This window comes from Muscardinus avellanarius (assembly GCF_963383645.1).
Source record: "Muscardinus avellanarius genome assembly, chromosome: 12".
NCBI lineage: Eukaryota > Metazoa > Chordata > Mammalia > Rodentia > Gliridae > Muscardinus > Muscardinus avellanarius.
The window spans coordinates 36,693,299-36,720,278 of record NC_137798.1 but is presented as its reverse complement, the minus strand read 5'-3'; the positions used below and the strand labels follow the sequence as shown (position 1 = coordinate 36,720,278).

At 36.5% G+C, this 26,980-nt stretch overlaps 1 protein-coding gene across 3 annotated transcripts in view; it reads left to right on the top strand.

The window, feature by feature from the left end:
* The window catches only part of STRN3 (striatin 3), a gene marked incomplete at both ends in the record, with an annotated part of 92,839 nt that overhangs the window by 47,461 nt on the left and 18,398 nt on the right, over positions 1–26,980 (top strand). Inside the window, 6 exons of one of the 3 annotated variants that reach the window (XM_080707730.1) lie at positions 1,068–1,197; positions 5,395–5,536; positions 10,403–10,513; positions 19,948–20,088; positions 25,167–25,300; positions 26,719–26,898. In XM_080707730.1, the coding sequence (XP_080563856.1) occupies positions 1,068–1,197; positions 5,395–5,536; positions 10,403–10,513; positions 19,948–20,088; positions 25,167–25,300; positions 26,719–26,898 (838 nt within the window). The remainder of the gene's footprint in view (positions 1–1,067; positions 1,198–5,394; positions 5,537–10,402; positions 10,514–19,947; positions 20,089–25,166; positions 25,301–26,718; positions 26,899–26,980) is intronic. The other 2 variants (XM_080707731.1, XM_080707732.1) reach the window with 2 other exon arrangements.

The window sequence follows — 26,980 nt, the reverse complement described above, 5'->3', positions numbered from 1 at the left end:
CCTGAATGCTGGGTTTACAAGTGTGTGCCGCCACGCCTGGCTCCAGACTGTATTTATAAGTATGCTTTTATCCAGATTGGATTATTTAACCCTAAGCCCTCTATAAAATTAATGAAAAGGATATATACAGAGGCCATCATCATGAACTCTTAAAGAGTGCTGGGATTACAAGTGTATGCCACCATTCCTGGCAAACAATTTTAAATATTCTTTTCTTGAGTAAAATCTATAGACAGCTCACCAAGTGCTGTGTGCATGTGGGTCACTTATCACTATGAACTACATTATGATATGAGGCTATAATGCACCAATAAATGTATAAAAAATTAAAAATCTCCAGGTAGTATTTTATGAGTAGATTGTCTTTTGAATCTCTGTAGCCGCCTTAAAGTAGTTAGTTAACTCAGTGGTAGAGTGCTTGCCTAGCATGCCCAAGGACCTGGGCTTGGAGGCATTAAAATAGGAACTAGAAGCTGAATGTGGTGGCACACGCGTGTAGTTCCATGATTCAGGAAGCTGAGGCAGGAGGATCAGAGTTCACAGACACCCTCAGCTACTTAGCAAGGCTCTTTGCAATTCAGTGAGACCCTGTTTCAAAAATTAAAAAGACTAGCTGGGCGTGGTGGCGCACACTTGTAATCTCAGCACTTGGCAGGCTGAGACAGGAGGGTCGCAAAGGTTCGAAGCCAGCCTCAGCTACTTAGTGAGGCTCTCAGTAACTCAGTGAGACCCAGTTTCCAAGTAAAATATAAAAGGGAGTGTAGCCCAGAAGTAGAAAGCCCCTGGGTTCCATTTCTGGTACCCAAAATATCTAAAAGTAAAAAAATAAAAAAGACTAAAAAATATGTCTGGGGTGTAGCTCAGAGGTAGAATGCCCCTGGGTTCCGTCCCCAGTACTGCCCCCTAAAATAAAATAAATAAATAATAGGGCTAGGGGGTGTGGATCGGAGGTAGAATGCTCCTGGGTTCATCGTAGTATCGCAAAAAAAAAAAAAAAAAAAAAAAAGCTAGAAAGAAATATTAGAATTCATCATATAGTTGACTTCATCTTTTTTTCCACCCTCTAGGCCCTCTGGTGACGTTCTTGAGACATTCAATTTCTTAGAAAATGCTGATGACAGTGATGAGGAAGAGGAAAATGACATGATTGAAGGCATCCCAGAAGGAAAAGACAAACATCGGATGAATAAACACAAAGTAGGAGATTGATTTTATATATATATTTCTTTTCTTTTTTTCTTTTTCTTTTTTTTTTTGTGGTACTGGGAATGGAACCCAGGGCATTCTATCTCCAAGCTACACCCCCAGCCATATTTTTCATTCTTTATTTTGAAACAGGGTCTCACTGAGTTGCAAAGGGCCTCACTAAGTAGCTAAGGCTGTTCACAAACTGCGATCCTCCTGTCAGCCTCCTGAATGCTGGGATTACAAGCGTGCTCCACCATGCCCAGCTCAGATTTTATATTCTTTCTAGCTGTATGCTTATGTATTTGAATAATAATTTTTAAGATGTCCTAAGTTCCATTGGAAGTGATTCATAATTTTTATTTTATCATGACACCTCAAAATTGTGTGTGTGTATGGGGGGTACTGAGGATTGACCTCAGGAATGTTCTACCACTAAGCTATACTCCTAGACACCTAGCTAGCTAGCGTGCGCACACACGCTCGCTCGCTCGCGCTCGCTCGCCTCTCTCTCTCTCTCTCTCTCTCTCTCTCTCTCTCTCTCTCTCTCTGTCTCTCTCTGTCTCTCTCTGTCTCTCTCTGTCTCTCTGTCTCTCCCCCCTCTTCTTTCCTCAATACTGAGGATTGAACCCAGGGGCATTCTACCTCTAACTATAGCCTCGGTCTTATTTTTTTATTTTTCATTTTGAAATAGGGTCTCACTAAGTGGCTGAGGCTAGCCACAAACCTATGATCCTCCTCTCTCAGCCTCCCAAGTACTATAATTACAAGTGTGCACCACCATGCCCGGCTTTGGTTTTAATTTTTGAGACTAGGCCTCACTAAGTTGCCAAAGGTGGCCTTGAATTTCAAATCCTCCTCTCTATCTCACAAGGACTGGGATTACACTGTGCCCAGCTTCACCCCCAAAATCAGTTCTTCCTGAAATACACACTTAGAGTAGGAGAGTTCTTATTTGCCATATTACTCACTAAATGAGCAAGAAAGTTTGTTTTTATAGACTGGTCTAATAGTTTTGAAGCTTTTTAAAAGTGATTGCCTAAGCTGGGCATGGTGGCACACGCTTGTAATTCCAGCATTCGGGAGGCTGAGACAGGAGGATCGTGGTTTGTGGCTAGCCTCAGCTACTCAGTGAGGTCCTTTGCAGTTCAGTGAGACCCTGTTTCAAAATAAAGAATAAAATATAGGACTGGGGGTGTAGCTCGGAGGTAGAATGCCCCTGAGTTCCATCCCCAGTAATACACACACACAAAAAAGTGATTCCCTGAGCAGGGCATGGTGGCGCACACTTGTAATATCAGTATTTGGGTGGCTGAGACAGGAGGATTGTGGTTCTCAGACAGCCTCATCTACTACATAGGCCCTTTGAAATCATTGAGACCCTGTTTCCAAATAAAGAATATAAAATTGGGCTGGGGTTGTAGCTCGGAGGTAGAATGAATGCCCCGGGATTTCATCCCCAGTACTGCCAAAAAAAAAGAAAGAAAAGAAAAAAAGACTCTTTCCATTCTTGCCACAGTTGAGAATCATTGAAGTCTGTCTCAATTCATAGGTGATAATTAACCAAAACCGTAATGGGAATAATCGCACCTGGGTGAGGAACTAATCTATAGATTGTTTACAGATATTAGCATTCTCATTCTTTGATAAGGATTGATAAAAATTTACTTTTGCTCTTAACCTAAGAAATGGATTTATCTATTTTATTGGTGATGGGATTGGCTACAGGAGCAAAAGTAGAGTAGATCATCTATCTATGAATTACCAGAGTATAGTCTTCAATATTTCAAATGTGTTAAAGGGTGAGTAAATTTAGTTATAATACGTTGCCGCCCCCCCCCCCCCCCCCCCCGTACTAGGGATGGAACCCAGGAGCATTTTTTTTTTTGTGTGTGTGTGTGTGTGTGGTATTGGGGATGGACCCCAGGGGCCTTCTAACTCTGGGCTACAATACTAGACCTATTTTATATTTTATTTGGAAACAGGGTCTCACTAAGTTGCTGAGGCTAGCTTCAAACCTGTGTGATCCTCCTATCTCAGCCTTCCAAGTACTGTGATGACAAGCGTGCGCCACTACACCTGCTTGCCCAGGAGCATTCTATCTCCAAGTGACATCCCCAGACCTACTTTTTTTTCTTTATTTTGAAAAAAGATCTCACTGAGTTGCAAAAGGTCTCACTAAGTAGCTGAGGCTGGCTGCAAACTGCGATCCTCCTGTTTCAGCCTCCCCAATGCTGGGGTTACAAGTATGTGCCACCATGCTCAGTTTTGGAATTTTATAATAATGTGCGGAAAATGGCAGTGCTCCTCAAAAGCTTCCAGTCAACAAAAGCTATTTTCAGCCTTTCTCCCACATTCTGTATGTGTAATGTACTTTGTTGGGTGAATATAGATTTTGGTTCTTTTTCTCCTGTTTTTGTTTCGGAAGGTAGGGCACTGTTATGTCACACCTCTGAACTTAGTTACTGTGCTTTATCTCTGAGTGATGTATCAAGTATGCAGTTCTCTGCATGAAGTCAATTTAAGACAACCCTTTGTAATGTGAGTGAATTGCCCCTTAATGGGGAGCAATTGTGACTCCACTATAAAAAAAGACGTTCTTTTTTTTGGCAGTTCTGGGGATGGTATCTAGGGGCATTCAACCTCCTAGCTATACCCCCAGCCCTGTTTTTTTATTCTCTATTTTGAAGCTGGATCTCACTGAGTTGCAGAGGGCTTCTCTAAGTAGCTGATGCTGTCCACAAACCACAATCCTCCTGTCTCAGCCTCCCAAATGCGGCTACGTTAGTTCTTAATAAGTAACACTCCCCCCCCCCACCCCCCGTACTGGGGATACAACCCAGGGGCATTGTACCTCTGCGCTACACCCCCAGCCTTATTTTTTAGTCTTTTTAGGTTTTGGAACAGGGTCTCACTGAGTTGCAAAGGGCTTCAAGTAGCGGAGGCTGTCTGCGAAATGTGATCCTCCAGTCTCAGCCTCCTGAATGCTGGCACCAAGACGCCTGGCCCACTTGAACCATTTTTAATACCATATTACTTGGATCACATCCTATAAATTATTGTGGAGCCAGGTATTGCTATGCATGCCTGTACTTCTAGTACTTGTGAGACTGAGACAGAAGGATCACAGGTTCAATGATAGCCTTAGCAAGTAGTGATACTCTCAGCAAATTTATAAGACCCTCTTTCAAAAACAAAAAGTAAAATTGGGCTAGGAGGTTGTGGTTAAGAAGTAGGAACCCCCCCCCCCCCGTATTCAATCGTCAATACAACAACAAAATCTAGGTGTGGTGGTATATAGCATTAATCCTGGTACTTGGGTGGCTGAGACAGGAGGATTGAAGGTTTGAGGCAAGCCCCAGCAATTTAAGAGGCTTTCAGCAACCTGGTGAGACCCTGGGTAGAGCTCAGAGGTAGAATGCTCTAGGTTTAATCCCGTGTGTGTGTGTCTGTCTGTCTGTCTGTCTGTCTGTCTGTTTCTCTCTCTCTCTCTCTCTCTTTCTCTCTCTCTCTCTCTCTCTCTCTCTCTCTCTCTCTCTCTCTCTCTCTCACACACACACACACACACACACACACACACACACACACCTTTGGCAGCACTGTTTATCTAGGACTTAGCTTGAGATTTGTGAATTAAATGGGAAGTCTAAAATTTTGGAACCAAAATAACATAGAAGTAGGTGTGGAGTATGTTTATGTGAAAATAATAAGGGACTTAAAAAAAATCAGGATAGACATGCTTGAGAGAGTGAGAAAGGAGGGTTGCAGGTTCGAGGCCACCCTCAGCAGTTTAGCAAGGCCCTCCACAACTTTGTGAAACCCTGTTTCAAAATAAAAAAGAAAATAAGGCTTGGGGTGTAGCTGAGAGGTTGAATGTTGCTAGATTTACTCTATTATATATATATATATATATATTTAAAACAGGCGAAGAAGAAATGACAAAAAGAAGCCGGGCATGGTGGTACATGCTTAAATCCCATCATTCAGGAGGCTGAGACCAGAGGATCACGGTTCGCGGACAGCCTCAGCTATTTAGTGAGGCCCTCGCAACCTAGTGAGACCCTGTTTCAATATAAAAATAAAAAAAACAGGGTGGGGTGTAGCTCAGAGCTTCAATGCCCCAGGGTGCCATCCCAGACCTGCAAAAAAAAAGAAACGACAAAAAGAATAGGGTAGAAATTATTCTTGGCTTAACTGTTCTGTTGACAGATAGGCAATGAAGGTTTAGCTGCTGACCTAACTGATGACCCTGACACTGAGGAAGCGCTGAAGGAATTTGACTTTTTAGTGACTGCTGAGGATGGCGAAGGAGCTGGAGAAGCGCGGAGCTCGGGGGACGGCACGGAGTGGGGTAAGACGGCAAAGGTGGGAGTGGGAGGGGATCTAGCCTTTGAGGGTAGACTGTGAATAGACGTATAGTGGAAGGGAAGAAACCTGAGAGCGAGGAGGAGGAGGAGTGAACAATCTTAGCCTGTTTGGTACCAGCGTATTTAGATTTGGTGCTACTAGCAGGAGAGGCGCGCTTAGTTTAGATAGCATTTACTAGGTGTCTTGAATCCAGATGAACCAGCTACTTCAAACGTTTGAATTTTATCTTTTTCTCATAATTTCAAAGCCTTGTTTTCAGATCTTCATTTCTCCTAAATAAAAATAGAAGAGGCACATTAACCCCACAGTTACTTTCTAGACTTAATACATCATTGTACTTACTTTTTGAAAATAGCTAGATTTTAGGAGTTTACCCTTGCTCAGGAGAAACAGTGTAGGAAGTTTTGGGGTTTTTAGTTTCTATGTGTTTCCTGGTCAGTGTTGGAAATATCTTTTTCCAATAATTTCAAAAGTACTGTTTATTTTTTCTGAATATTTTATAATTGTATAAAATATATAAGTTTTATATTGTTCTATAATACAAGTATATTTTAGAAGATTTAGAACTCAAATAAAAGATAGGAAGAAAATTTAAAATCACCTGTAATGCTACTTTGTAGGGAGAACCATTTTATTTATGTAATTAACAAAGAATTTATCAAGCATCTGTTTAAATCTTAGCACACATCTACTCCTACTTTGTTAACCTAAAGCTAGTAGAATTTTTAACTCTTAGTTAAAAGTATAAACAAAAATTTAAGGTATTTAATATCTATGAAATGGCTGTATTTCCTTAATGATAAAATAATTTGTTATGTATAATTTGTTAGTCCTTTTGTCCAAAGACTTCTGACAATAAAGCAGATTTAAGAGAGGACTAATTAGTGAATGAAAACTGCCAATACTTCTTACTATTGGTATTTGACTTGTGTATCATTGTGTACATTGAAGTAAACAACAGAACTCCTTACTTCCAGATGAAACTGAAACATTAAAGCATTGAAGAGCCAGGTGTTGTAAACCAGTAATCCCAGTATGTGGGAGGCTGAAATAGGAGGATTTCAGTTTTAAGACTAGTCTCAGCAATTTAGAAAGACTCTCAACAACTTGGAGAGACCCTGTTTCAAAACACAAAGTTAAAAGGGCTGGAGTATACTTCAGATATAGAATGCCCCAGGTTCAATCCCTATTATCATGCATGCACGCACACTTACACACACAGGCTTTTTAAATTTTTAATGAAGAAAAGTATAAAATAGTTCAAGTAGTTTTCCCCCCATAAAAAAGTCAGAGGATTCTGCAGTGCTCCTAAAATTCATCATTTCTATTTAACAAGTGTTCTATGTGTTCATTTTCCTGAAATAAAGAGGATAGATGTACAAGCATTCCTTCGTATTTATTTTATTTCCTAAAAATATATTTATAATAAAATGGGAAGGCAGTCAAAATCAGATTAGTCGGTAAAGCACAGATTAAAAAGAAGGCTTGGTTAATGAAACATAAGCTCATCCTTTCCCAAATCAATGTTATTTTGTATACTGGCAGTTTGCTCAATTTTCTCTTAATTTTGATTTTTTTTTTTTTGGGGGGGGGCAGGTCTGGGGATGGAACTCAGGGGCATTCGACCTCTGAGCTACACCACCAGCCCTGTATTTTATTCTTTAATTTGAAACAGGTTATCGCTCAGTTAGGGAGGGCCTCACTAAGTAGCTGAGGCTGTCCGCGAACTGCTGTCTTTTGGTCTCAGCCTCCCGAATGCTGGGATTACAAGTGTGAGCCGCCATTCCTGGCTTGAATTTTTTTAAACTTTATTTAATTACTGGTTTTTTTTTCTTTTTTTAGAAAGCTTATTAATTCTCTTTTGTCTCTATTGATTGCATTTAATGTTAGTAATCTTAAATTCTTCTCATAGTAAAAAATATTAGTTGGTATCTTTACTATTTCCCCCTCTTAGACATTGAGCATTTTAAGGTTGTCCACTTAACTTTCTTCTACCTTTTTAAACTGTCATCTGTGGAAATTTATGACTAGAAAATTCAATTAGTACCTGAATGTTCATTTTAAAATACAGTAGATATAGTGTTGAATAAATATGAAACATGAAGTGGATTTAGGTACAAATTTATGCTACAGTTAGTAAATTTGTATAGTTCCTCTGCTTTGATAATCAGTTACCAGTAGAAAATGATGGTTTTATGGTTTTGAGTTGTTAGGAGTGAACTTTTTTGTGTATGTGGTTTTTTTTTAGACAAAAATAAGTTTTCATAATTGATTCAACCTCTTTTCCTGGTATTTTCCTTTCCCTGGATTTTTTTTAAAAACAGGATTAATAAGTAGAAGATTGTGCTGCCTCTTCCCTTTTGCTCTTATTTCTTGTAAGCAATATCAGATCAGCTGTTAATACCAGGCAAGTTTCAGGATATTGCTTATGCACATTGCATTCACCCACCTGTTCTTTGCACTGTCAAATTTTATCTTTGTTTTCCAGATTTGAGATTATCTTGCAAGTAGTATTTGTTTTTTCCTTAAGCTTGTCCTGTTTTTCATTCTCTTTGCTTTTTCACTCCACTTTCTTGCTGTTGTAGTTAGAGCTGTTCACAACTTTGTTGTCTCTAAAAGGTCTTTTAGAAAACTGGCTGTAGTAATCAAATTTTCCTCTCCTAATTTTATATATATATATATTTTACTTTTTTGTGTGGAAATTGAACCTCAGTGGCATTCTACCTCTGAGTTACACCCCAGCCCTATTTATTTTATTTATTTTATTTATTTATTTATATTTTTGGTGGTACTGGGGTTCCACCTCCGGGCTACACTCCCAGGCCTATTTTTTATACTTTTTAAATTTGGAAACAGGGTCTCTTAAGCCAGCATGCCTGGCTTCGAACCTGCGCGATCCTCCTGTCTCCGCCTCCCAAGCACAGGGATTAAAAGCGTGTGCCACCCCGCCTGGCTCCCAGCCCTATTTCTTATTCTTTAATTCTTTATTTTTTGTGTGTGATGCTGGGGATTGAACTCAGGGGCATTCTACCTCCAAGCTATACCCCCAGTCGAGTTTTTATCCTTTGTTTTGAAACAGGGTCTCACTAAGTTGCGGAGTGCCTCACTTAAGTAGCTGAGGTTGGCCACAAACCTGCAATCCTCCTGTCTCAGCCTCCCAAGTACTGGGATTATGAGCACGCGCCACCAAGGCCTGCTTCATGTACTTTGTTTTCTTTTCTTTTCTTTTTGGGATTCCAAAACATTTTCCTCGAAATATATCACTTTGTCTTGCTTTAAGTAATTGACAATAAGGATTGTTAGCTTCATTAAGAAGAGTACAAGTAATTATTTAGATCACATTTTTTTTGCCTTTCAATAAATTAATAGAATTCCTAACATAGCATAGTTTTTAGGAAACTTCATGATTAAAATACATGAAATTTAATTTTCTCTTTAAGTCAGTATTTCAGCTGTATTGCAAGCAGTTTACAGATTTGACAGTGATATTACATGTAAAATTTAGTTATATCTAGTTTCAGGTAATTCAAGTTAGCTGGTTAAATTTCACATACCGACCACGAATGGTTAATAGTAGGTATAGTCATCAGGGGAAAATTCATTGAAATAATTGTAGGGAAGATTCAAGGTACAGTAAAGATTTAAATTTGTTTGCTTTTCAAATATGAGAATCTTATGCTTGCCACATACAGCAGTCTGTAAGGAGAAAAAGGCTTTTTTACTCTGTAAGTTAAGTCAAGGGAGGCCTCCTGAGCTTGTAAGATTTATGAACCATAATATATGGAGCTATAAAAAAATAACAAGCTTGTTTCCACTAAAATCTCACTATTCAGACTAGTTGATTAACTTAAGATGGTATAATTTTTATTCAGTATCAAGGTTATATTTGTTAATTTTCATCATGTTAAATTTTCACATAACACGGCTGCTTTAAAACTAAAGGAAAACTCTCAATACTTAAAATAATGCTAAAAGATTTAGATATCTTTATACTACCTCTTTAATGCTGTTTTTCCTCTAGTTTGCTAGAAATATATTTTTTTCAGACAGGGATTTACTTAAATTGAATTATTATTCAGCTAAAATAGCAGAATTTACCATCTTTAGCAGATAATAGCGCTAAAGCATATGTTTTTACTTTTTCATGCTTGTCATTGCTTTATCTCACCATGAAAACATCAACTATAAAAAAATTCTTCAGTGGAATTTGAGTGTTTTTGGTTTGGGTTTAGTTCTTGTTAATCTTAGTTATAGACAAATAGAAGAATATAATGAGATGTTGAACTCTTTGGGTGGGCCATCCCAGAAGTGGGATTTTTGACTGCTTTTTATGAATTCTTTGAAATATTGTATTTTAGAACTGTATGTATGCATAGTATTGAACTAGAATCCCTCTCCATTAGTGTAGCTATCCTGTGCATGCAGAATCAATGTGACAGAAGGTGCATGAGTATTTTCATCAATGAAATGGCACTGACCTTTCTGGCTTGCACTTTTATGAGTAGTTTGCATGCGATTCATTCATTTGCTTTTATGATGCTGGCTGAATAATTTTTATTAACAATTTTATAAAGATGCAGTGATCTATTTTTTATAACAGTAGATTTCTAATGTCACTTCAAATTTGTGATACATAAAAACTGTCCTGGTATTAAATGTTTAGAAACTTAAGACATAGGCATTTAGTTGGAATTGTGAATACCAAAATTGAGACTGCACCTTTAAAGTATTTTGAGTATATGCTATTAAAATATTTTAGTATGTTTATGTAAAGCTATAACAGTTTACTGCCAACACCTTGCATTGCCAACTGCTGATGTTTTTTCTTTTAATAATATGCTGCATGTAGATAAAGATGACCTCTCCCCAACTGCTGAGGTTTGGGATGTAGACCAGGGACTAATAAGTAAGCTGAAGGAACAGTACAAGATGGAGCGAAAGGGGAAGAAAGGGGTGAAGAGTAAGTGCAGATTCTGACTCTTATAATTTTTATATGCCAATATTGAGAAAAAAGTCTTCAATTCTGTTTTTTTGTGTAATTTTATTTTTTGTTTCATAAAGGGAGCAACTAACTTTAAACTTTGTCTGTTGTATTATTGGAACATATTTGGATATAGTTTAGGATGTGTTATTGATCAAGGAGGAAATCATTTTAAATATATGGTTAAGAGTGAAGGGAAGATTTTGAGTTTTTCTAAACTTTCAAAAAGTTTTCCAAAGCTGGGCGTGGTGGCGCAGGCTTGTAATCCCAGCATTTGGGAGGCGAAGACCGGAGGATCGTAGTTCTCGGACAGCCAGCCTCAGCTACTTAGTGAGGCCCTCTGCAACTCAAGGAGACCTGGTTTCAAAATAAAGAATACAAAATAGGGCAGGGGGTATAGCTTGGAAGGCAAATGTCCCTGGGTTCCATACCCAGGCCCGCAAAAAAAAAAAAAAAAAAAGTTTTCCAAATTCTAAGGAATATTGGTGTTGGAATTAAAAGTAATAAGAAATTTATTCAAAAGGAAGAAAAGTATAAATTTCTCTTTTTGATATACAGTATTGAAGCTATATCCATCTCATATCCAGGTAATATTTCTTAGTTTGGGAATCCTTCACTACAATGAGCAGCAAAGCCCTTTCCACAGTTTCTGCTTTCAGTAAAATTTCTCATGTATAGTATTTTCTTGACTCCTGTTGTAGGTGAAGGTCACTGGGGAGTATAGTGGTAACAGGGTTTATTTGGTCAGTAGTTAGGTATCTTTTGGTACCAAGACATATTTTTCACTATGTTGTATTTTGGCTAATATACTGTAAAAGTATAAGTGCAGTTGTAGCACCTCTCAAAGAATTCATTTTCATTTTGTGAATCAAAAAGACACATAGCTAGATGCAACACCACATGCCTATAATCTTGGTATTTGAGAGATGGGAGGATCACAAGCTTAAGGCTAGCCTCAGCAACTTAAATAAAACCCTGTTTCAAAATAAAAAGGGCTGGGGGTGTAGCTGGGAAGTAGAATGTTTCTGGAACCCCCAGTTCCAAAAACCTATGTGAAAAATGTCTTTATTCTCGTTTACATTACTGCAGGTGAATAAAAGGACTAATCTTTAAGAGCTTTCAGACTGTATTATAAACTGCTTGTATTGAGAAACATTTAGTGCTAGTCTGGGGCTGTGTTGAGTTTTAATACCACTTAAACTATATATAATGTGTGCATGGTGATTATAAAGTGCTAGTGCATGATTGACTGTTTTAGTATAGAAAAGATGGCATTAGAACTTAAGGGTTTTGCCAGGCGTGATGGCGCATAATCTTCGTGCTTGGGAGGCTGAGACAAGAGGATCACACAGGTTCAAAGCCAGCCTCAGCTACTACTTAGTGAGGCTCTCAGCAACTTAGTGAGACCCTGTTTCCAAATAAATATAAAATAGGTCTGGGAGTTTAGGTATTTTATTTTTACTTACAAGAAATTAAGTACTTTATTATTGGATTGCTTGTTTTATATGTTACAATTTTTACTTAATTGCTAAAGATTTCTGTAGAAATGTTTAGATATTGTTGGCTTCTATTTTAAAATAAAAATAAAAATATCCCAGTCATTATTTTTCCTGATAGACTGTGACTAGACCTGTATCTTTTTGAGGTTCAGAAGTGAAATAAATATAAAGCCGGGTGTGGTGGTGCACACTTGTAATCTCAGCATTTGGGTGGCTGAGACAGGAGAATCACCGTTTGTGGACAACCTCAGCTACTTAGTGAGGCCCTTTGAACTTGGTGAGATCCTGTTTCAAAGTAAAGAATTAAAAAATAGGGCTGGGGGTATAGCTGGGAGGTCAAATGCCCCTGGGTTCCAACCCAATTAACACACACACACACACACACACACACACACACACACACACACACACACACACGAAATAAAAATCAACTCAAGGTCTTTTTTAGTTGTAGGTTTTAAATTTTTTCTAAAAAAACTTTTTCTTTTAAAGTACTTATTTTAAGAAATATTAAAATGATCTTACTGCAATTAAATTATTAAATCTTCATAAATATTAAAAAATTATTTCTTTCCTTTCTTTCTCTCTCTCTTCTCTTCTCTTCTCTTCTCTTCTCTTCTCTCTCTCTCTCTCTCTCTTCTTTGTACTGAGGATTGAATCCAGTGGCATTCTACCTCTGAATTACACCCTTAGCCCTTTTTTTGTTTTGGTGGTACTGGGGATGGAACCCAGGGCCATTCTACCACCAGACTATATCCCCAGACCTATTTTTATATTTTAATTGGAAACACGGTCTCACTAAGTTGCTGAGAGCCTCACCAAGCTGCCGAGGCTGGCTTTGAACCTGTGCTATCTTCCTGTCTCATCCTCCTAAGTCCTGGGATTACAAGCATGTGCCACCACACCTGGCTGTTTTTCTTCTTTTAATAGTACCATAGAGTCTAGCATGATGGCACACTTGTAATCTCAGCATTCGGGAGGCTGAGACAGTAGGATCTTGGTTTGAAGCCAGCCTCAGCTACTTAGTAAAGGCCATTTGCAACTCAGTGAGATCCTGTTTCAAAATTAAGAATAAAAAATAGGGTTGGGGGTGTAGCTTTTAGGTAGAATGCCCCCGGGGTTCAATCCCCAAACTGCAAAATTAAATAAAGTAGGATGGCAGGGCGTGATGGCGCACGCTTGTAATCCCTGCGCTTGGGAGGCGGAGACAGGAGGATCTGCAGTTTCGAAGCCAGCCATGCTGGCTTCAGAGACCCTGTTTCCAAATAAAAATATATATAAAAAAAATAGGTCTGGGAGTGTAGCCTGGAAGTAGAATGGTTTCCAGGAACCCCAGTACCACCAAAAAAAAAAATTAAAAATTAAAATAAAATAAAAATAAAGTAGGACCACAATTCCTAGTTTTATATTTTGCATATTTGGCTAACAGTGTATGTTCTCAGCCACCCCCTTTCTCTCTCTTCCTCACTTACTAACTTGCTTACTTACCAAGCTACCCTACTGTAAACAATACTGGCAAACCCAGGATGTTAAAAGAGTAGAAAGGAGCTGTGATTGAGCCTTAGGGTCTGGGGACTCTCTGGCTTTCATGTTTCAGTGGTATCTTATATAGATGTGCATCGTATTATTTGGCCCACTCTTTTAATTTTGTTTTTTTATCTATTTTTCTAATGAGATATGTTTATATAATTACCAAAAATCAGCATATTTACTGTTCATACAAGAAATATATGGAAATATAAAGGAAGAAAGTAAAAGTCACCTGGAATCCTGCCATTCAGAGATTAATTGCATCAAATATTTGGCATCTATCTATCTGTCTTTTCCTAAAGTCTTGGGAAAACTTTATACATGGATTGTCTTCTTTAAAATATTTCAACAAGAATATCTTTGTGTGTATGGGGGGTACTGGAGATTGAACCCAGGGACCTTCTGAATCTGAGATTTTTCATTTAAAAATTTCAGGCCATGGTTGACTATGGGTAGCTGAAACCACAGAAAAGAAAACCAGATAAGGGTTTCTTTTATAAGATAAGGGACAGTACTGTGAAAACTATTAGAGTATAAACTTCTAATGGTCTTAATTCAAGTAGACCATCATATTAATATTAAGAAATAACTTATGTGAAAAGGTAGTTAATGAACTTCTTAGCATTTTATTTTGTTGTTGTTGTTCTGAAGATGGAACCTAGGGGCATTCTATCTGAGCTATACCTTCAGCCCCGTTTTATTCTTTAGGTTCTCATTAAGTAGCTTTTATTTTTTGAGGGGAAAGAGAAAAGTGGCAATAATGTTTACTTTTTGTAAAGATTCACCCTAGGCTTCCAAAATCAAGTGCTAAACTAAAATTTCTCTACCTTCTCACTTGTTTACTCGACTCCCCATTTGGCCCCATTTGAGAAGAAAGAGAAAATGACCTGAAAGTGGTGATTTTGCCTTGCTGTGTAGACACGCTTCATTAATACTTTTTCTTTCTAAGTGAGGTGTACTTGCCTATCTATTCATGTCTAAAAGTCAAGATCATAGAACTAAAGAGTCTGTGGTACAATTATTTTGGTGTCAGGTTTTGAAGGGTTAAACTTCCTTTTTCTTTTAATTTTTCATTTGAACATAATTTCTGACTTAAGAAAAGTTGTAAGAATACTACATAAAATTTCATATCCTTTCCCGCTATTTCCCAAGTTTAAACACTTTACCATAATTGCTTTGTACTTTTCTTTGTATAAATATGAACATTTATTTTTTGAATGGTATAGAAAACTAAATTATAGGTATGTTGCTTTTTAAATACTTTAATATGTGCTACCTAATCATAAGTATTCTCAGCCGGGCATGGTGGCACACGCTTGTAATCCCAGTATTTGGGAGGCTGAGACCAGAGGATCGCAGTTTGTGGACAGCCTCAGCTACTTAGTGAGGCCCTCCGCAACTAAGTGAAACCCTTTTTCAAAATAAATGAATAAAAAAGTAGGGCAGGGGATGTAGCTTGGATGCCTCTGTGTTCCATCCCCAGACCCGCCCCCCCCCAAAAAAAAAATAGGGCTGGTGGTATATCTCAGGTAGAATGCCCCTGAGTTCCATCCCCAGTAGCCCCCCCCACACACACACACACACACAAAGAACACAAAGAATAAATGAAATAGGGCTGAAGGTTTAGCCAAAAGTATAATACCTCTGGGTTCAACCTGCAATACCCCCCCCACACACACACATATAAAACGGCGGTGAGTTGGCGTATTTACCCCTTTGGAACTGGGGATTGAACCCAGAGGCTTTCTAATTCCAAGCTACAACCCAGCCCTATTTTATTTTATTTTTTTATTTTGAAACAGGGCCTCTCACTAAGTTGATGAGGCTGGCTTCAAACCCTGAAATCCATCTGTCTCAGCCACTCAAGTGTTGGGATTACAGGAGTGTGCCACCATGTTGGGCTAGAGTCATTTTTTTATCATTGTAACTCACAGTAGTTTTTGAAAGAACTTGTTATAGGAATGAGCAGCATTTCTCCTATAAATCCCAGTGCTAATTAAGAACTGTTTTTTATTATTTTTTTATTTTTTATTTTTTATTTTTGGTGGTACTGAGGTTCCTGGAAGCCCTTCTACTTCTGGGCTACACTCCCAGACCTACTTTTTATATTTTTATTTGGAAACAGGGTCTCTTAAGCCAGCGCGGCTGGCTTCGAACCTGCGCGATTCTCCTGTCTCCGCCTCCCAAGCGCAGGATTACGAGCGTGCGCCACCACGCCCGGCTTTATTAATCTTTAATGAGTCCTGAAATATGTCTTTAAATAGTGATATTTATTTTTTGTGTAATATTGTTACACTAATGCCATTATAGTTTTCTCATTACTAATTATATTTCAAATTTGTGCATGAAACTTTTTGTTATATTTATTACATTTTAAATATTGGATGGGTTTAGAAAGAAAATGAAGACATTTTTTGAATTTGTAGCTGAAGTATGCTCTGCATAGTAGAGCAAAGGCTTTGGTTTCTGGTTATGAAATTTGATTTCATCTGGGGACTGTAGCACACACCAGTAATCCCAGTACTCAGGAGGCTGAGACTGAAGAATCACAAATTCAAGGCTAACCTCAGAAATTTAGCAATACCTTCAGAAACCTAGTGAGAGCTTGTTTTCAAAATAAAAAAATAATAATAGGGGCTGGGATATAACTTTGGAGGTAGGATGCCTTTAGGTTCAAATCCCAGCACCAAAATAAACAAAATTTAATTTCATCTTCTGACAGCTTTTGAGAAACTGGAATTAGAGTAGAGAAGTTCCATCTTTTCCTGTACTTGGCCACACAGACACAAATGTTTGGCCATACTGAAGAGAATTATATAATTTGGAATCCTAAACTTGAAAGTTACTTTCACCAGTTATAGCAGCCTCTGAGGCTGAGGCAGAAGGATTACAAGTTCAAGGTCAGTCTGGGGTGAATTTAGTAATAGAAAGGGCTCAGTGCTTGCCTAGCACATGCAAGGCCCTGGATTCAATCTCCATTTCTGGAGAAAGAAAAGAAAGACACTTCTTTATTGACTCCTATTCTTCTATCGTTCTGTACCTCCAAGTCCATGAGTGTAGAAGGTTATTACTTTTTAAGTATTTATTGCATTTGATATCAGCTATCTTAATGAAATTATTTACAGGATAATACGTAATAAAGCCAAGTTTTAAGGTACACACAAGTATGATTAGAGTGAGCAGGGAAATATCAATAAAAGGTTTACAGAGATGGTACTGGTTTTGGTGGTACTGGGGTTCCTGGAGGCCCTTCTACCTCCGGGCTATACACACATACATATATACATATATATACATATATATACATATATACATACATATATATATATATATATATATATATATATATGTAATTTTAAATTTGGAGACAGGGTCTCTTAAGCCAACGAGGCTGGCTTCGAACCTGTGCATCCTCCTGTCTCTGCCTCCCAAGCGTGGGGATTACAAGCGTGCGCCACCACGCCTGGCTGAGATATTACTGGTTTTGAAGAATGAATAATAGGCTGAAGTACATGTTAGAAGATAGGAATATATGTGTGTGGTATGTAGGCATTATTCTTGCCTTTTTGAATAATAGCTGAGGATAGATAGGACAAAGTATGGCAGAAATAACCTCAGTGAACACTGGTACTATATTGAAATTGCTTTAACTGGAAAATTAAGATTTATATTGTGGATCGTTGAAAGATAAGATAGGATAGAGAAGATGAGATTATGAACTTTGCAAAGTTATGTACAAAAGTTTAGTTAATCTTGATCCAAAGAGCCCCCCCCCCCAGTACTGGGGATTGAACCGAGGAGCAGCTGTATCTTTCTGTCTGTCTGTTTATTTATTTATTTATTATTTATTTATTTGGTACTAGGTTGGAACTCAGGGGCTTTTCTACCTCTGGGCTATACTCCCAGACTTATTTAATACTTTATTTAGAAACAGGGTCTCACTAAGTTGCTGAGAGCCTCACTAAGTACCTGAGGCTGTCTTCAAACCTGTGAGATCCTCCTGTCTCAGTCTCCCAAGCACTGGGATTACAAGCGTGCGACACCATGCCTGTCGAGTTCTATTTATTTTGAAACGGAGTCTCACTAAGTTGCCAAGGGCCTCACTAAGTAAGCTGAGGCTGACTGCAAACCTGTGATCCTCCTGTCTCAGCTTCCCAAGTACTGGCATTACAAGAGTGTGGCACCACGCCTGGCAATCCAAAGAGTTTTCAAGTGTCACCTGTGGTTTCAGAACAAGGGACAATATAATAAATTGGAAATTTGGAAAAAAATTAGTTGTTGTACTCACATTTGATTGAAGGCAAGTGGGAACTTGGGAGAGAAAATAAAATAATAAGAATCTGTTTTGCTGGGCATGAAAGACTGAGACAAGAACAGGTTCAAGACCAGCGTCAGCAACTTCAGCAAGACCCTATTTAAAAAAAAAAAAACAGTGGTAGGGATACAGAATGACCCTGGGTTCATGTGCCAGCAACACACACACACACACACACACACACACACACACACACACACACACACACATTTTGCAGTGATTCATAAAAATGAAAGTCCTCATTTGAATAATATCAATAGAAAGATTAATTTAAAAACTAAAGGGGAATTCTTAAACAGCCTTTTCTCCCCTGTAGAAAAATTACAATAGAATTTTTTTTTTCTTCTGGTGGTACTGGAGGTGGAACTTAGGGGCCTTCTGCCTCTGGGTTACACCACCAACTCTGGTTTTTAGTTTTTGTTTGTAAACATTTGCTAATTTGCTGAGAGCTTCACTAAGTTGCTGAGACTGGCTTCGAGGCTGCAATCTTTCTGTCTCATTCTTCCAAGTAATGGGATTACAGGCATGTGCCATCACATCTGGCCAAGATGGAATTTTAAGAACAGAAATTAAATCAATGGAGGTAATAAATTAACTGGTGATTGGATATCAGTTGATATTTTTTATTTATTAGGTATTTTGTTTATGATCACTTCACTGGCAGATGGAATATCCTCCAGTAACACCAAGTTTCCACAGTATAGTTATTTTAGAAAATTCAGATTACATGTTACATCTAGAAGTTGAGTTGTGTTAGCATTTCTAAGGTAGTAGTTACTGTAAAAGAGAGCTAATAAATGTGTAAGGTTTCACCTATTTATATTAAGACTTACCATTTTATTGCTTGTCATAGATGCATAGATGATTGGTATTTTCTGTAAAGTTATAAATATTCAAGTAGTAACAGTGAATTTAATCATATTAATCCATTAGTTTGGCATTAGTGAATATAAGGTCCTAATGTTTGACCTTATATTCACGTATTTTAGTTGTTTTTCCTCTACATTGATTGCAAAATATTTTGACTTTTCAAATAATTTTCTGACTTTTTTTTTTTTGGTGGTATTGGGGGTGGGACCCAGGGGCTTTTCTACCTCCGGGCTATACTCCTAGATCTATTTTATACTTTATTTGGCTATAGGGTCTCACTAAGTTGCTGAGAGCCTGACTTAGTAGCTGAGGCTGACTTCTAACCTGTGGGATCCTCCTGTCTCAGCCTCCCACACCTGGGATTACAAGCGTGAGCCACCACGCCTGGCTTTTTCTGACATTCTTAAAACTGAAATTTCTTTCAGTGTACACACTTCAAAATAAATGATTCTGTCATTTCTGAAGTTAAGGAATATTCCACAGTGCAGCACAGGCTTTTCAATTTTATGTATTTGGGCTAAAATTTTCCAGGCAAGAGCGTAAATTATTCTCTTAAATGTATGGCCTATAACTGCTGGCTTTTGCTATCATTGTAAGAAACTCAGCTCATGGGTGTCTTCAAATTTGAAAAAATTAAAATAATTTTTTTAGAGAAACGGGGGTTGATTTGTTAATGACAAATTGTGCTAATGTAGCCATAAAATATCCATGGAAACACCAGGGAAAGTTAATTGTTTGTTGCACCCTCATGAAACCATTTTTATTTATTTCTTTAAAATTTTAAAATAATGAATTAGGTTATAAAGCTCATGTTTTATTCTTTATACTAGTAAACATTTACATTAAACACCAAGAGTTTTCTGCTTTAATGATATCTTGTGTGTCGTTAAGTTTTCAGAACTTGGGTTCAGTAACAGGTTATTACCTCCTCGTACTCCTCTGGCACCTAGTCCCATATATTTAAAGTACATAGTGGATATATATATACACAGATATCCACAGAAAAGTGAATGTCTTAAATTTTAAACCATTAAATGTTTGGGGGATATAGAAAATGTGAAGGCATCCTTAATTATATGGTATTTAAATAACTGAGACTTCTCATTGCCTATTTTGTTAGTAAATTGATTTACTAAAGGCTGCTAGCGTGTCAAGCGGTAGCCGTTAAATGAACCTCTACTGCTGACATTAATTTACAGGGGTCAACAGGACAAAACTCTGCGACATGATAGCTGATCTGGGAGATGATGAGCTGCCTCACATCCCTTCAGGAATCATTAATCAGTCTAGGTCAGCCTCTACTAGAATGACTGACCATGAAGGTGCAAGAGCAGAGGAAGGTACAACATTCAGCTACCATGTTTATTTACAATTGTAGCAGCAGACTTAACTCCGAATCACATCTTAATAATACACATTTGTTGCTGTTTAAAATGCTGGAGATCAGTTTACATGATCTTCAGAGGTTTGGGGCAAGCTCTCTGGGTGTAATTGTCTTAGATATTATCATTTCTAGTTCCATTATATTTAGTTTTGGTTTGTAATGTTAGGTGGAATTATTTCCATTGTAGGTGAATTTAGAATACCTTTCTTAAATCTAGCTTAGGCTTATAGATTTAGTAGCAGGAAAAAAAATATATATATATAATTTAGCAAAATCACAAAAGCTATAAACTTTTAATAATACATACAAAAAACTATTTAATCATTGTCATATAATTAAATTTAGCAACCATTAGTAGCTCCCACTTCTTAGAAGACAATTAACTGCCAGGCATTGCTTGGAAGTTAAATATATGTGGCTATTGCCTACATTAATAATTTAGAAAAAGGCAACATTATTATTCTTTAACTTGGTAGCAAATATATATTACCTAGTAATGAATTTTCTAAAATTTGCCTAAACCCAGAAGTGTGTAGGAAATTAAAATATTACCTAAACATTTGCAAAATTTATTTTAGCTATGATACAAAGATATACTTGGCTAATTTATGATTCTAAGTAGTAAATTGAATTTTTATTCACAGATTATTTTAATATATGACACATATAAAATAATAATTTGGCATGTAGATTGAATTTCATTGATGTTTATACTTTTGCTATATATGGAGATCTGCTTTACCCAATAAAAAGGATTTCAGCTATATCTTGTATGTTATGTGTCCCCTTCCCCTCCCTCCCCCCTTCTCTCTTTCTCTCATGCTAGGCAGTTGCTCCACTATATCCCTAGCCCCATCTTGTTTTCTTTTATAGTTTCTATAGTGACATAGTCTCCTACAGCGAAAGTTAGATAATTTATCTTTACTTTTACTGCTTACCTTAATCTGCAGGAAAATTTCAAGAAAGACAAATATCATTAAAATGATAAAAATAAAGGAATGAAAAGTAAAGTAAGATGTTTTTTCTGGATCTTATTTCCACTACTGACCTATTTTTCTATTTTACTTTAAGAACTATTTTCCAAAGTGCACCTACCAACTCTATTTTCTTTGTACATTTACCAGTGTAGTTCTGTTTGCTTTTTGTCTATTTTACCAAATAGTGCATAGTACAGTTTGTTAAAATTTTTGTATTTAATGTACATTTTAAACTGTAGACTTTGCAATTTAAGACAACACCATATTAGCAAGAGTATAGATCTTTATAAACCTTTAGATCAGTGACTTAATGGAGCGTGCACCCGCCCTCCCTCTCTCCCAACTGCGCGCGCTCTCTCTCTCTCTCTCTCTCTCTCTCTCTCTCTCTCTCTCTCTCTCTCTCTCTCTCTCTCCTTATGTTTATGTGTGTGTTTTAAAGTGTTTTAAAGAGAAATATAATTCAGTAGACTTTTGTAGTGGTGGGAGCAGGGCCAAGGAGAGATTTGATAAGCATGAGTTTTATACTTTTTAAAGGGTAAATCATACTAAAATTTGTGGGTTTTTTGAGATTTGAATTCAAGTTTGAACTCAAATTGAGTTCATAATCTATTTCAGGGGCAATCCCAGCCTCACACTTTCCTTTTGAATTCCTTGTACTACCTCAATTTATAAAGAACAGATATATTTTGTAGAAGAGATACTTCTACATTAAAACCTTTCAGACTGTTTTTACTTAAGACTTAAGGTATACCATGTTGCCACTGATATAAGTGGAATCTCTTACTGGACTGTGTTTGATAAAATTAGAGGAGAAAAGAAGAGTGATATGTGAGCTCTGGGATTGCTTGGTCATAATGTTCATCAAAAGAAGGATTAGAGCTGGGCATGGTGTTGCATACCTGTAATCCCAGTATTTGGGAGGCTGAATCAAGAGAATTGCAGGTTCGAGGCCAGCCTCAGCAACTTAGTGAGACCTATTTCAAAATAAAAAATTGAAAGGGCTGGGGGTGTAGCTCAGAGATAAAACAACAACCAAAAAAAAAGTATCAAGAAAAAAAAAAAAGTAGGAGCTGAGCATGGTGGCGCACACTTGAAATCCCAGCATTTTGGAAGCTGAGACAGGATTGTGGTTGGTGGATAGCATCAGATACTACTTAGTGAGGCCACTGGGTTTCATCCCCTGTTTTTCAAAAAAAAAAAAAAAAAAAAGGAAAGAAAGATTAGTTGATTAGTTGAACTATGAGAGGGATTTTATAAAATCCCAATTTGCTAATTTGTAAGCTGGGTGTGGTGGCTCACGCTTGTAATCCCAGTACTTTGGGAGCCTGTGACAGGAGGATTGCAGGTTCATGGCCAGCCTCAGTTACTTAGGCCTTCCACAACTTAGTGTGAGACCCTTTTTCAAAATAAAGAATAAAGAATAGGGCTGGGGGTGTAGTTCAGTGGTAAAATGCCCCTGGCTTCAGTCACCAATTTCGAAGGAAAAAAAAACAACAAACAATTTGTAGATCCTAAGATTTACCCAAAAATGCTAAATATAATAACATTAGTAAGCTAAAATTGCTTAATGAAAACTCTTAGGCCACCTAATAAAAAAGCATAATTTCTCTCATTAAATTAAAAACTTTTTAATATTTTTGTTTTAATTGCTAATGATGTTTTGCTTATGTGACCATGTGTAGTTAACATTAATAAAATGAATTTGTAGAATACAATTAATTCCTTTGACAGGGAAATAAGGGCAAACAAATTGAGTATTTATTGTTATCACCATATGCCACAGTGGTGGGTGATATGGAAAATACAAATAATTGCTCAAAAGACCTTTTGCACATATGTGTATGTAAATAAATGCCAAGTAAGCAGAGTGGCTTACTATGTGTCAAAGTATGTGTATAGCAGAAGGGACAGAAGTACAGTTACATGATTAGAAATGAATATAATACTTTGTTGTTGTTAAATGCAGTTCATCTAAAACTCTAGTAAAAACTAGCTAGTATTGCAAGGCACTTCCCTTTACATGCCCTAAATTGGTCAGTGGTTGATCAGAAATAATCATGCATAAAGAATAATAAAGCAAAATAATTTTTTACACTTAGATTTTTTAATTGGGCTTCTCTCTCTCTCTCTCTCTCTCTCTCTCTCTCTCTCTCTCTCTCTTTTTTGTGTGGTGCTGGGGGTGCAGGGGCTTTTCTACCTCCAGGCTATACTCCCAGACCTCTTTTATACTTTATTTGGAAACAGGGTCTCACTAAGTTGCTGAGAGCCTAAGTAGCTGAGGCTGGCTTTGAACCTGTGCCGTCTTCCTGTCTCAGCATCCCAAGTGCAGAGATTATAAGCGTGCACCACCATGCCTGGTTTTGTTGGGCTTCGAAGTTTTGTGTTAGTGAATGCTTGTATAGTTGAGAGTAAGAGGAAAGTGGTATTTTAACCTTTCTTAGAAGCAAATTGTGAGCTTAAAAAAATAATTCTTCATGCTGGAAAAAAATGCTTTTGAGTAAACTTTACTTAATGAATTAAACATAATTTTAAACTACTAATTTTGTAGTTTTTAGCTGCTTCTGATATTACCAATAACTGCATACTAGATAGTGATAGAAAATACCAGTGCTACAGATTGTTGTTTCAATAAGTATAATCATTGAAAGATTAAACATGATTTACATTATTTTGGGAGACTATAATGTACCAATAAAAACATATAATAAAGAAAGATTAAGTGCTCTGTAATATCCCTATGTATATATATGTTAAATGCTTTCAAAATTTTTTAGATCTGTTGCTGAATCACAACTTTATTTTAGGACTTTATCAAGTCTTATATAGCATAATTTGATAGGATAAATAATAAAGTAATAATCTAAATATAGATTAATTTTACTTAAGCCATAATATATATAAATCTTCTCAATATACTCAGTGTTATTAATGATGACTGTCTGTTTCATTATACCTGTATTTCCTGTAGCATTAAGTTGCTCTCGTTTTTCACAGGAATTTTTCAAAATTGTTAGCTTGTGTTTTTGAATAATGTTTCCCTTTTAAATTTGTCCATGAATTTTAAATGTGTTTTAATATGTTGAGTTGTTTTGTATTTCCTCTCTTGCCATCTTAATGGTAACATTTTTGCTTTCAAAGCATGGTTGAATTGATTATTGCTTACTATAGCTGTTAAAGAAAATATTTAGATAATTCAAATTATGGCAGAGTTTAGTCAATAGTATGGATAGAGAAAATATTTTTAAAAATAATTGGAACTGCTAATATCAACATGGAAAGCTGTAATAATGTACAAAATAGATAAGAAAACTAAGTAAAATGAAGTTTTTCACCAAAGTTTTGTTTGAAATTGGAATAGCAATTTTGATCAGAAACTTAATGTTCAATAGTCATGTAATTAGTTATTTTATAAGTGTCATACTATATCAGACCTCTTTAATATACTACACATTAAAAATCATAAAGCATTCTGAAGATCACATGGGTTAATCTTTTAAGAAATTGACAGTAGTAATTACCTATAACCTACCCTGTAAAGTAGACTAGAAAACCATTTATATTAAACACTTATATTTTGACTAGGAACCAGAATACCTAGCACTTATTATAATAGAAAGCGAAAGGACTCACAGCAGCCTATTTACTTTTTAAAAATTCTGTTTGAGCTACTTTGAAATTGATGATAAAGATCTGTTTGTCCCGTGGACTGCTGAAATATGTTACTTAACCAAAATTTGTCCCATTCCTTATTAAACATGTAAACTATAGTTAAAATCTATGAAAGTGATAAGGGATTTAAATAGACAAAGCTTTTGTGCACTATTTCCCACCCTAGAATGATATGTCTAGTGCGTATTTGATTTGTGGAAGATAACTACATTGCAGTTACAAAACATGTTTATTACTATTCCATGATAGGATTTTTTGAGTAAAGTGGGAACATAGAAATTCATTATCTTATTAAATTTTGTAACTGTTAAGTGCTTAAATTTCCCCCCAATATTGTCTTGTACTGTATGATTTTTCAGCATTTAAGAAGCGGTTTTGTTCTTTATAGCTGAACCAATAACGTTTCCATCTGGAGGAGGCAAGTCATTTATTATGGGTTCTGATGATGTTTTGTTAAGTGTACTGGGCCTTGGAGACCTTGCAGACTTGACGGTAACAAATGATGCAGACTATAGTTATGATGTAAGTGCAGTTTTATTTTTAATTTTTTAATGATTTAATAGAAGGCTCCTTATTTTTTGGAATCACTTTAAAACCGAACTAATGTCAAGGTGCATGGAAAAGAAATTTAAGTGTGTCAATATGTTGATTTGAAGTGACATGTAGTTTTTCATAACTTTTTTGTGGTGTTTAAATTTTTCTTAGGTGGTTTTGTGAGTTAGCTAGGAGTTTGGGATGATTAAAATATTGGTTAGTTCATATATCTTGAATAGTCAACTCTCAATTATCTACTCAAATTAAGCCATGTTTTGGTGTTAACAAGAAAAATAATCTAAATCCATTATTTGCCTTCAAGCGTCTTCTTAAAAAGCGTGTTTTATTTTTGAGCTTTTATCTTCTTAAGGAAGAAGCTTACATAGTTTCTGCATACTTCATTTGAGGGACAGGGAGAGGATAAAGAAGGTGGAGAGAAAAGTATTAGAGGTGAAACTAGTCTTGGATTAAAATTTTTCTAGACATTGAGCATTCAGTTGAGAGTTAACTATACTTGTTTAGATTTTTACATGAATTACAGTTTTTCGGGTTTTTTTTTTTTTTTGGTCTTTAATGAAAAGCTGTGAACGAGATTACTTTATTCTTGCATCTTTTCAATCGTAAAAATATGGAACGCTTCACGAATTTGCGTGTCATCCTTGCGCAGGGGCCATGCTAATCTTCTCTGTATCGTTCCAATTTTAGTATATGTGCTGCCGAAGCGAGCACTAGTTTTTCGGGTTTTTTATAGCATTTTTTAATCCTACATTTTACACTTAATAGGCTTTTTAGAGACCACAGCCTTGGTGGGCTGTATTAATTCTCATTAATATTTTTGAAGTATATATGCAACTACTTTATAGTAAACTTTTGAAAGCTTATCTGTGTAGATGGAGAAGTGAAAGTAAAAAGATTAACATCTGTCAAAATCAAGGATTAGGAAAATATTCTTAAAGGGGTTTTAGTTTAGACTTCTAGAAAACACCTTAACTTGCTGCCTTTAAATTTTCATATGCGAGTAGATTTCCTACATGGCAACTGTACTGTTTACTGTTGTATGCTTGGGTATTGTTGTGTTTTGTTTTCATGTAAAGTGCCGCAGCAATGGCAATTGTTTTGTTCTCGTCTGACATTTAATGGGAATGTGGGTTTAGCTTAATGAGTAGGTGAAAACAGGTTAAGGAATTCTTCCTTTGATTTAAGTATTTGAGAGGCAATGAAATTATTCAGAATTTTTATTAAATGATAAAGACTTGTTATAAAGTTTTTAAGGTACATTAAGTTTCCTGTGGACATTTTAGCCAAGCACTTAAAAATATATGTTTTTAAATTACATAAAAAAGAAAATTCCACATGCCTACCAATTTACTACTTTTACTAGTAAATAGTGTGCTTTTTCTTTTTAGTTGCCTGCCAATAAAGATGCTTTTCGAAAGACATGGAACCCCAAATATACACTACGTAGCCATTTTGATGGAGTACGGGCTTTAGCTTTTCATCCTATAGAACCTGTGCTGGTTACTGCTTCTGAGGACCATACCCTGAAACTTTGGAACTTGCAAAAAACAGTTCCTGCCAAAAAGCAAGTATTCTAATGTTAGCTATTTTTTCCCTCCAATCTTGCTTATATGAATGATTATTCCTCTTTATTGTCCTGTGTTTTTGTAT